At 61.5% G+C, this 11,644-nt stretch overlaps 1 protein-coding gene across 1 annotated transcript in view; it reads left to right on the top strand.

Moving 5' to 3' along the window:
* Positions 1-11,496, top strand: part of LOC106887258 (ras-related and estrogen-regulated growth inhibitor-like) — an 11,914-nt gene extending 418 nt beyond the window's left edge. The window contains exons 2-4 of the mRNA XM_014940711.1: positions 6,949-7,005; positions 8,572-8,645; positions 9,258-11,496. Coding sequence (XP_014796197.1) covers positions 6,949-7,005; positions 8,572-8,645; positions 9,258-9,743 — 617 coding nt within the window. The 3' untranslated portion in view covers positions 9,744-11,496. The remainder of the gene's footprint in view (positions 1-6,948; positions 7,006-8,571; positions 8,646-9,257) is intronic.
* Positions 11,497-11,644: the final 148 nt, after the last annotated feature.

Genomic DNA, 11,644 nt, shown 5'->3' with positions numbered 1-11,644 from the left:
CCTACGTCCTCCCCCTTCATCCCCCCAGCATCCCGACTGCTTCCCCCTCAACGTCCCCCCCTTTATCCCTCCTGCCTCCCCCCCTACATCCCCTCTCCCTCCCCTCAGCACCCCCCCTGCACCCCCGAGTCTCCTTCGAGCCCCCCGGGGTCCGGCCGGGGCCGGGCAGCCGGCGGGGGCTGTTTCCCAAAGCCGGGACGGGAGTGAGTGCCCTGGGGGCAGCTGCCCAGGTGGGTCCCTGAGCCCGTTGCCCAGGTGGGTCCCTGAGCCCGTGGTGTTTAAGGGCAGGGAGTCTCCCCCCCCTGGAGCCGTAGTGGGGGTCCCGAGGGTCCCAGAGTGGTCCCTGGCTGCGTGGGGAGCCCGGGGCAGGGGGGGAGGCTGCCGGCTGCAGGAGCTTCAGGACAGACAGCCAAGGTCAGGTTTGTGATTTTTTGGGGGTACTTGGAGTTTGCTGCTTGTTTTCAGCTGAGGAGCCGGGTTTTGGAGCCTCGTGGCAGAGCGCTGGGGTCAGTTTGCCTTTAGGAAAACTCCCTTTCCCTGCGCTTTGCTCAGCACTCTCCATCTCCTCCCGGGGTGGGATTGGGGATGCTGAGCTGGGAGCATCCGAGCTCCCTCCATCACCCCCCCTCCTGCCCAGGGATCGTCCTTCCACCCCTTCCCTCTCCTCTGACCCTCTGGCTGTGAGCGCCCGAGGCCGAAGGCTCGGTTCCTGCGCAGCACCCAGCCTGCCGGGAGCGGGGCCGGAGGTGCCAGCACGGGAAGGTGCGTGTCCACCTTGGTTTTACTGCAGTGGGGCCAGGGAGCAGCCACCCACACAGAGCCCAGGGGGGACATGGCTGGGGCTGCCGTGTCCTTGGGGACAGGACAATGTCCCCTGCTGCCTTGTGGCTCTGGAGAAGGCACAACCTTTAAATACGCTGCAGCGGTGGCACCTCCGCTGGCTGGTGGCCAGCAGCTTTGGCTCTTGGGGCCCTTGGAGTTGTGTTTCCATATACAGTAACCGTGAGGCTCCTGCCTTGCTGGCCCCTGAGCTCCTCTTGCCCGGCCTGAGGGAAAAATCGTGATTTTCCCCGATGAAATTAAAGGAGGCAACTCCCAGATCTCAATTAGCAGCCCAGCACGGGGAGGGGGCTCAGCTCCGGGCGTACCCAGAGCTCCCGGGGGGGTCCGTGTGTGGTGTTTGGCCTCGGAGTCCCCTCAGGCAGATGGAGCGGGGAGCGGAGGCTGCACACAGCGTACGGAGCGCGCTGCTCACCCCCCCCGCTGGCACAGACACCCCCCCGCTGGCTGTAATCCCACCCGGCATGGAGCCCGGGGCTTGGAGCCCCTCCTGGGGGCAAGCCAGGGGCCGTGGTGCCTCCTCCGTGGGGTTGGATCATGCTGAAGGTCTTCAGAGGTTCCTGCAGTGTCCTGGGTATCTGCAAGGGTTGCGTGGTGGTGGCTCAGCTCCCTGGGTGCCTCCAACCTTCTAGACCCTTCAGCAGGGCTTTTCTGCCATTCTCTTGAGCTGTGACGGTGACACAGGCCGTGAAATCAGGGCAGAGGGAGGCAATCGATACCTGGCTCATGCAGAGGAGAGCGGGAGGTGCCAGGAACCAGCAGCAGCCCCTGGAGCAGGCACACAGTCCCCAGCCTCCCTGACACAGGTCTGTCCCCATCCCTGTCCCCTTGGGTGCTGTCCTGCACGTCCTCCCTTCGAAGGGACAGCGTGTCATCTTCTCTGGGTGCTGTGCCCGAGCTGCCGGGTCCCAGAGTCCCTGCCAGGGATGGAGCCAGGGGTGAGGAAACCTGTAAGTGCTTTCCCCCCGCCTGGCAGGGCCATTAACGCCCCGGGTGATGCGGTTACACCCCGAGTGATGGACGGGAGCATCCGGCCTGAGGGACACACATGTGAAACGCAGGGAAGGAGGCAAAAGCATCAGCATCGTCACTGAGCTCCCGTGGGGCCGGGCTGGGGGATGCAGCTGGTCCCCGGGGCAGGGGGAGCCCGAGGTGGCTGGGAGGGGAAGGGGTGCAATGCACAGGGACCCCTGCTCGGGGGGGGGTGAAGGTGGGTTTCATCCGAGCCCATCCCCACACCGTCAGGCTCCCAGATGGTCCCGGCAGGATGCGAGGGGACCCCACGGCGGAGCATCCCCCGGGGCTGCTGGCACCCAGCCTGTGGGAAGCAGGAGCCGGGTGGGAGAGCTGAGGGGGCTGAGGAGCCTGAACAGTCAAACGGGCAATTAACACCCGGGCAGCTGCAAAAGGGGAAAAAAAACCCCTTAGTTCTCAGCAGAACAGTTTGATTTTTCTGGAGCAGTTTGGAAATCTTCGGGAGGCAGTGACCCGAGGCCCCGGATCCTGCGAGCGGGGAGGGGTTTGGGTGCAGACCCACGGCTGAACCCCCTGGGGAGCTGAGGGGTCTGTCTGGGGAGTGTAAATCACCTGCGGGAGGCTGTAAATCCAGCCCGGCCAGAGCCTCCTTATCTCCTGCCTCCGCCGCTGATGCTCCCCAGTGTAAACTCTGCCGGGGTTCAGAGGAGGCTGTGCTGACAGAGCAGGGCAGATGGATGGGTGCTGGAGCCGCCGCGCTCGCAGGAGGGATGTTCTGCGGCAGCACAAACACGGCAGCACGTGGGCACGCGGGGCCCTGGCCATCCCGGAGGTGACCAGCCCGTCCCCCCAAGTCCAGCTGTCCCGTGGCCATCCCTAGAGACCCAGCTGAGTATAAAATTAACCCTTCCGCCTTTGGGAATCTCCAAGGAGAGCCCTTTCTGAGGTTATTCATGTTCAAGATGGGGGAAAAAAACTTCCTTATAAGGCTGGGTGGAGGCCGAGGCTCTGCCTGCGCCCGCGGCTTCCGACCGGCAGCTCCCCTCCTGTTCCTGCGCCCCGGCCAATTTTTAATCAATTTAATTGGCTCCTCTGCTCGCACACCACCACGCGCTCCGGCTTTGGGTGCCTGCCTAACGCCTGACACAGAATCAGGTGCTTTCTAGAAATCCACCCCGACTTGTCTCCCTCCCCACCCCAATCATTTGGTCGCCTCTTTGAAGCCGCTGAGACGCGCCTCCTGCGGGGTCCCTGGTTATCTCCGCACAGCAGTTTTGCTGAATTACGTGCTTGTTCCATCAAATCCTGTCTCTGATGGGCAGGGCTGGAAACCCAGAGGCAGTTGGAAGGCGAGAGGGTGGCAAATGCCCCACCAGGAGCTGGGCAGGCGTGGGAGGGAGGAGAAGCTGCCTGGGGCAGAGATGGTGGGGCTGGAGAAGCAGAAATCCCGGCTCGGTGGGAGCCACGGTCCCAGGGGGAATGCACAGATCCTGACCAGTGTGGGGTGGGCAGGGGCAGGACGTGGGGGGTGTTTGCCCATGGCCAGTTGGGACAAACTGCCCCCAGATTTGCCTGGGGAAAACAAGCTCTGATGGGGAGTGCATCCGTCCTGCTCGGTGCTGCCTTTCCATCAGCATCTTGTTTTCAGGAGGGGTTTTTAATACCTTAGCCCAGTTTTGGTGAGGTTTATTCTCCCTTCGCAGTCCTGCTCCGTCTCCCTCCTCCTGCTGAGTGATGCCTGGTGCCCAGTGTCTCCGTCCTGTCCCTCCTGGGCTCTGCACTCCTGCCTTGCTCTCACTGAGGGGTTTTCCCCCTGTTCCCACTCATTTTCCACCAATTTCACTTTCCACTCCTGTTGCCTTTCCAAGCCAGCTCTCAGCCTCTCCACCGCCTGTCGCTCCCGTCCCCGCACAGCCTGTCCCTACCCATTACTGTCATTAACACCTTGAAGGCTTTGAGCATCGTTTCCATTAGCCCTGCTCCCCAGCTCCCTCCCCACCTCGGGTTTTGCCAGAAAATCACACCCAGGCAGGGAGGGTGTGTTTTCCAAGCAGCTTTCAACCCTTGAAAAGCCGGAGGGTTGTGCTTTGGAGCGGCGCATCCCGAGCAGCCGGCTCCCGACAGACAGCCTGGCAGGGCTCAGGGACCCCATCGTTTCCATTAGCCCTGCTCCCCAGCTCCCTCCCCACCTCGGGTTTTGCCAGAAAATCACACCCAGGCAGGGAGGGTGCGTTTTCCAAGCAGCTTTCAACCCTTGAAAAGCCGGAGGGTTGTGCTTTGGAGCGGCGCATCCCGAGCAGCCGGCTCCTGACAGACAGCCTGGCTCAGACCTGGAGGACCCTGTGTGGAGATGAGTTGTGCCACCTCACTCTTCCCCAAAAACAGCACCCGCGGGGGTGTTTGTGCTGCTGCCAGCTTTCCCCCCAGGCACAGCTCCCTTTCTTGCTCCGGAGGGAAGGCCTGTGAGCCGGAGGAGAGCTCGACAGCCTGGCAGGGCTCAGGGACCCGCTCAGACCTGGAGGACCCTGTGTGGAGATGAGTTGTGCCACCTCACTCTTCCCCAAAAACAGCACCCGCGGGGGTGTTTGTGCTGCTGCCAGCTTTCCCCCCAGGCACAGCTCCCTTTCTTGCTCCGGAGGGAAGGCCTGTGAGCCGGAGGAGAGCTCGCTGTGCCAGGGCAGGAGCTGCTCTCCGAGAAGCTGGAGGTTCCCAGGCCCACCCCGGTGCATCCTGAAGGCAATTCCCTGCAGCCAGACATTCCAAAGGGCCGGATGGAGATGAAAACGAGTGGAAAAATACACCTTTGGGCTTGGCCGGGGGGTGCTTTGCCAGCAGAAGGGACCCCAGGGGACGCAGTTGGTCACCTCGGGGGATCTCTTCTCAAGGCTGATCCCTTCTCCCACTGATCAAAAGCTCCTCCGGCAGCGGGGAGTCCCAGGGGCTGGATCCTGCACCACGTCCTCTGATGTTTGCTGAGCAGAGGAGGGGGGATGTTTGCGTTTGCTCAGTTGTTTTGTCAGCTCCATGGCCCCGAGGAGACCGTGGTAAAGCCCAGCACTTACCAGGACAGGGACCGATGGGGTTTTGTGGCCCTTTGGCCACATTTAGCCGAGCTTGGTGCTCTGAGGCAGCAGTGACAGGTAAGCTCCAGCTGCCTCCCTGCCCCCAGCAGGATTTTTGGCACCTCCAAATTGCTTCATTACTTAGAAAACCTTTGATTTTCCCCCTGTTTCTCGTTCTGGCCATTTCCCCGCTGAGCCTCAGCCCTGTCAGCTGTCCCCATTGCTGTAAGTACCCGTCCAGAGACCTTGCACGATGGCAAAGCTTTCCTACCCCTTATGGAAAACTGTGAGGAGTCTCTCTGATTATTTCTTTTTGCCGTCCCCAGGGAGCTTGCCCACCTCAAACGAGCCCTTGCTCTGGAGCCGGGGTCTGGCTTGCTGGCTGGAGGTGATGGGAGGCAGCGCTTCTCCCCAGCGAGGAGAAAGCCCTCTCCAGGTTTGATGGAGCTCTCAGGCAAGGCTCCAGCACCAGCAGACCTCCACCCAGCCCAGCATTAGCCTCTAATTTGGGCTTTGCATCTCCTGGTCTCTGGTGCAGGGAGATGTGGTAATTGGATAAGAGGGGTTTAATTGCCCACGCTGCTGAGCTGAGGCTGCTCCTGCTTTCCCTCGCCCTTCCCAGGAGGAGAAGCCCTCGGTTTCCGTGCCGATGCGGTGCCAGCAGATGGAAGGGGCAGGGGGGTTTCTGCAGCTCCGTTCCCCGCACGCCGGGGAGCAGGGCTCCGTGCAGGGCTGAGACGGAGCCAGCGGCCCCCTCTTGTCCCCAGTGTCCCCGTGGGGATGGGGGGCAGGGGATGTGTCCACCCAGGGCTGGGCTGCTCCTTGGGGCATCTGCCCAGCTCTCGCTCCCCCGGCTCCTGGTGCCTCCCCAGGGCTGGTCTCGCTGAAGGCCATGGCTGGTGCAAGGGGGGCCTCCTGCTGCGCCGTGCCCCCGTGTTCCTCCGGCTTTGGCCCTTTGATGGATTTCATGAGGTTTGGTGCCAACAGCCTTCCTCTCCCCCCGAGCCTGGGTCAGGTTAAACAAACAGCGCTGAGATCCAGGGACCGTCCAGGCAGCTCCAGCGCCGGGGATGGAGAGGGAGAGCCTGGCACCCGCTTTTCCCCCGCGTTGAGCTCTCCCTGGGGAAGCTGTTGGCTGGAGGCCGCCCAGGGGACTGCTCACCCACCATAAAACTTAAGTACATGCATAAATCTTTGCGGGACCAAGGCCAGAAAATGTGATTTATCAAGCCCGACCCTGCCGGGAAGCGAGTTGCCCGTGTGAGGAGCTGCCTTTTGCCTGCACCTCGGGGTGGGCTCGGGGCAGGGTGAAATGCTGGCCACCTTGGCCACCTCCTGCTGGGTGTGTTGCCCAGGGAGCTGGGCAGAGACCTCATCCCCTGCCTGTGGCACCCCATCGCATGGAGGTGGGGGTTTGGTCCTTGATGCAAATGTTTGCAAAGAACATGTAAAACCCACCCAGGATTTTCCTGGGGGTGCAATGAGGTTATTTTGAAATAATCACCCGCTGTCTGAGCTCTGGGAGTGTCTCAGGAGAGGTGAGGTGGGAGCTGCCAGCCTGGGGGGGCTCCTGGGCTCCTCCTTTCCCACACCGTACAGGGGGGACAGCCAGGCAGAGAACAGCCTGCGTGGGGCTGTGTCATCATCTGGGGACTTCAGGGGCAGAAAAGAGGGGTTGGAACAGTCCTGATCCCAGGCATCCACCTGGGCAGCCGTGACCCTTTCCCATTCAGCTTCACCCCACCTTTTCCCATCAAGATCTGGCAATTTCCTGCTTTACTGGGGTCATGTCTGCTGGTCACAGGGTGCCCCAGCTGGTGGCAGCAGGGACCCAGCCTCTCTGGGTGCCTTTGGGGACGCTTTTCCCAGCCCTGAAATACCCTGGTCCTCAGGGGGCCAGGCTCGCAGCCTCGCTGCTGGGATGTCTTCTCCTGGTGCCCACACGGGCACTGTCCTGTGGGGCTGGGGCAGGACTTTGCTGCGTCCCTCCTTCCTCGAGCAGCCCATGTTTCTCTGCAGTTTGGTCTCACAGCTGTAACTGGGTTTGTTGTGTTTGTGGTTTTTTTTACAGCCTTGACCGTAAGATTCATCACCAGGAGATTCATTGGAGACTACGACCCAACCCTTGGTAGGTTTTTCTTGTTGCTTTCTCTGCTGCCACTGGCTCAGGCTGGAGACTCTGGTGCCCCCAACTCACCCTACTCCCTCCTCTTCCTCCTCGACCAGGCTGGCAGCAGTCAGGGCCACCAGCCGTCGTGGCACCTCCCTGGCTCTTGTGTCCCTCTTTCCTTTCCCGTTGTTTTGTGAAGGCAAATTCCATTGGGGCGAGCCGTCGGCACGGCACGAGGGAGCCCAGGGGGCTCAGTCACCCTCCTGCGGGGAGGTGGCTTTTGAGGGCCAGGCAGTATTCAAGCTGCTGGAGCAGTGGGTTCTGCTTTCCTGTCTTGTCGGGGGGGTTGTTTTGCATCTGGGTTTGAGGTTTTTGGGGCACTGATGTCACGTCCCTGCTGAAGCATCCCAGAAATGGCCGGTCGCTGGCGGTGCCTCCTCCTGCCCAGGCGGGCTGGGAGACGTGGGAAGTCTCCGTGCTGCTCCGACCCAGCTGCTTCACGGGGGGGCCCGAGGGAAAGGTTTCGTCTGAGAAACCACCCCCGCATTGTCCCCTCTGTCCTTTACATCCCCAGTCCTCCCTCGTGATGCTGAGCTGAGCTGGTTTTTCCCCCTGGAGTGCAACTTGGTTTTCCGCCCTGCGGGGGCCCGAGGGAAAGGTTTCGTCTGAGAAACCACCCCCGCATTGTCCCCTCTGTCCTTTACATCCCCAGTCCTCCCTCGTGATGCTGAGCTGAGCTGGTTTTTCCCCCTGGAGTGCAACTTGGTTTTCCGCCCTGCCCGCGGCTGCTCCCCCCTTGGGCTCGCTCTGTGTGATGGGATGAAATGCAGAGACCCCGCCCGCGGCTGCTCCCCCCTTGGGCTCGCTCCGTGTGATGGGATGAAATGCAGAGACCCCGCGGGGAGCACGCCGGGGGCCCCCCGAGCCGGAGGAGGGGGAAGGTGCCCGTTTTACCCCGTGGTGGCCGAGCCAAGCGGGGTCCTGCCCCGTGGCACGGTGTGACCGAGCCGCTCGGTCGGCGCGGAGCGAGGCGTCCCGTGGAGCAGCAGCTGCGGAGCAGAGGGGGGGCTGGATTTACTGCTGCTGGTGTCAGTGAAGCTCCAAGCAGTTTCCGTGCTGGAAGAGCTGCCCAGACACACACCCCGCAGCACGTTCATTGCTCAGGGGGAGAGGAGTTGCTCCCCTGCTGCTTCGGAGCAGGAGCTCGGTGCTGGCTGGGTCAGGGCTGTGTGAGGAGCAGGAGCAGGGTCTCAGAAAAGCCCCTCTCCCTTTGCAGACCCATCTCTCCATCACCCCTCTTTGCTCCAGCAATTTGGTCACTGTCACCCTTTATTTCCAGCCGGGCAAAAGCCGGCCGGGGGGCTCGGCTGCCCCTCAGGGACACCGATGTCATGGGCACGAGGATGTCCTTCCCGGGCACGGGGACAGGCTGGGGACCAGCTGGAGAAACAGAGGCCACCCGGGCTGTGGGGTGCAGCAGGGGAAAAACAACTTTTCCCACAGAGCTCTCATCGAGGGCCCCCGGGTTGTAGTTTGCCACCCGGGGCTTCTCTCCCTGACGCTCTTCTGCCTCTCCCCCTCCAGAGATGATTTACAGACACATGGCCGTCATCGACGGGGAGATGGTGCACTTCGAGATCCTGGACACGGCGGGGCAGGTGAGCTCACGGCTGATCTCCCCGGAGTCACCATCGGGGGACAGTGACTTGTATTGAAGGCAATCCCTGATTTTCCACCAGCTTCCGTCTGTTGTATCCAGAATATGGATCATGACATGTTTATCTCGGAATAAGGGTGTTTTGGAGATTGTGTGTCTCTAACATCGATTACAGCGTGGCTTCAGCTAAATATTCCCCACTGCCCTGTGTGGCACAGCCTGCTCCTGCTCCAGGGGAGCATCCTGATGGCAGGGGACAACTCAAGGGAGCGGGAGGGAGTTGGGTCGAAGGGGCCAACACCACCTGGATCCACCACAGGAGCCCTGTGATGGATCCCCTTCTGGCAACAGCGCTGCCTCCGCACACCCTCCCCTCGTCCCCATCAGGATGGGGCTGATCTCTCTCTCTCCATCCCTCGTTCTGCCTGACCCATCAAATTCCTGCCCTGGGCTGCCCGCCTTGCTCTGCTCCTCTGTGCAAACCAAGGGCTACAACCTCCAGGGAGATGGCACGGCCCCCCCTTGGGAGGTTCTCTAGGTTGCACCCAGAGGTGTTGGCATTTAGGAGCTGTTGGGGCTTCTGGTGTTGACAGGAGTTTGTCTGTCCCGGCAGGAGGAGGATTCCCTGCAGATAGAGGAGAAGATCAAGTGGGGCGATGGCTTCGCCGTGGTCTACTCGGTGACGGACAGATGCAGCTTCGACGAGGTGATGCGGCTCTGCTTCCTCATCAACCACATTCACTCCAGCCCCAAGCGCAGCAGCGGGAGCGAGCAGCCCCCCGTGGTCATCGTGGCCAACAAGAAGGACTTGGAGTTCGACAGGATGGTGTCCACGGAGGACGGCGAAAACCTCTCCAAAGCCTTGAAGCTTCCTTTCTACGAGATCTCCACCCGGGACAGCTATGAAGAGACCGTGGCGGTGTTCAACAGCCTCTACCAGGAGCTCATGAGACAGGGGCATTTCTCCCCAGGCTCCTTCAAGAGGAGGACAGTGTCAAAGCTGATGGAGAAGATCCCCAAGATGCAAGCCAGCTCCACCTTGAACTCAGCGGGCCGGAGCCTCAGCTTTAACTCCTTCAGGGACTACATCCCCGAGTGAGCGTCCCCACCGTGGGGGCGAGTGACAGAGGGACAGGTCATCCTGCTGCCAGGGCGCCCGCGCATCAGCCCCAGGGTGGAGGAGCAGCTCCTGGGGCTGTGCTGGCTCCCAGAGGGAAGGCTGAGACGTGGGGAGGGTAGGATTGGGGTCCATCAGCCTTTTAAAGCCCAGAGGCTTCCACAAATGGGTTTTGGGTGGGCAGGGGAGATGTTCTTTGTCCATCTTACCCCTTCGCCCCCTCTTCCTCCTCCTGCACGGCTGAAGCCAGTAGTGAAGGTGGGTCGTGGTGACTTCAGGGGTGTTGGGTCAACCCCTGGGGGCTCAGAAGTGTCTCAGCAGGGATCGGACCCAGCAGAGACACATCTGTGTGGGTTTTCCTGCTCCCCTAAGAAAGCTTGCTGGGTCTGTTTGTCCCCGAGACAGGCACCCACACGCCAGGGAGACCCCGAGGGTGGCGCTGGCTCCGGGGCTGTCACCAGCCAGCCCCATCCTGGGGAAAATGGGCATTGCTTTTGTTGCTGGTGGGTAAAATCCCCTCCAAACCTCCCCAGCCTGGTCAGCTGCTCCAAGGGGGTGGTTGCTGCCCACCTCCATCCCTTGGTGCCCCCAGACCCACCTGCCGTGTGGGTCAGTGGGTGACAGAGGGCTGTGTCCCCCTCTGCCTCTGCTGTGGCCCCCCCCAAAGAGCCAGTCCAGCCTGTTCCCCCATCTGCAGCCACCAGCATCCATCTGTCGGAGCCCGGGGCTGCATTTCGTCCCAGTTTCCCCCACCTTTGTGAGCTGAAGCGGCTGCAGAGGGGCAGACCCCTGCAGACCCCCATATCCCGCCCCCCCAGAGCCCTTTTTCCCCCCCCTGGCTGCTCATGGGCTGGCACCAGGGGCATGTTTAAAAGCAAAACGCAGATCTGTTTACAGCACAGGGGGAAAAAAAGCCTATTGATCCCTGCCTTTTCTGAAACCCCATTTTTTAACGTTTCAGGCTCCTTGGCACACTCTCCTCTAAGGACACTGCAGATAAAACCCCAGGCAAAGGGCAGTGATGGCAGCAGATGCTGCTGCCCCAGCTCGGGGTGAGGGCACCGCCTGCTCCCTGCTTTGCTGGGGCTTTTCTGCCTCCCCTGAGTCTGCCCCTTATTTCGTGTCTCCATCTGGGCTGGGGCAGCATCCCCTTCTCCGGGGGGAGGGAAATCCAACAGGTTGCCTTTCTGTTGCTCATGGACACCTTCTGCTAAGATCAGGCCTTTGCATCCCGGAGGAACAGGATTCCCGGGGCAGCCCCTCCCCTTAAAGCCTTTGCCCCGGGACCCAGCTGAGCATGGGGCCAGCAAAACCCCTGGCTGGCAACTTGAAGCACGGATGCCACGGAGCCGATACCGGGAGGTGCAAATGATGCTCCTTGCGGGGACACCCCCCTTGTCTGCTTATTAATTGCCCCATTCCCAAGGGGAAGACCACGGTGGCCTGAGAATTAGTCTTTTTGCGTGGGGCCGGGGCAGCAGAGGCGCGGGCAGGAGCCGGGATCGCAGCGAGAGCATCTTCCCCCCCACAGCATCGTCCTCTCCCTCCCTCCCGCCTGCTGCCGCTTGAGGTGACTGCGCTGGAAGACCCGTGGTGTGACACCCCGTGTGTCCCCTGTAGTGGTGAAACACCCCGTGTGTCCCCCTGTAGTGGTGAAACACCCCGTGTCCCCCCTGTAGCGACATGTCCGTGGTCGTCTGCTGCCTCCTGTGACAATAAACACCAATTAACAGCCGCCTGTGACGCTCTGGTGCCTGCGGGGACGGGGTTATTCTGTCCCACTGCTTCCCTTCCAGGGACACTGCAGCAAAGGGGGTGCATGGGGGGGGGGGGGGGAACGGCTTTTAATTTGGGGCCAGAAATCTCCCTTACCTTCTGTCCCA

Source organism: Calidris pugnax, unplaced genomic scaffold (genome assembly GCF_001431845.1).
Source record: "Calidris pugnax isolate Ruff unplaced genomic scaffold, ASM143184v1 scaffold98, whole genome shotgun sequence".
Classification (NCBI taxonomy): Eukaryota; Metazoa; Chordata; class Aves; order Charadriiformes; family Scolopacidae; genus Calidris; species Calidris pugnax.
Note: the sequence above shows the minus strand (reverse complement) of the source record. Positions and strands in the feature narration are given on the sequence as shown.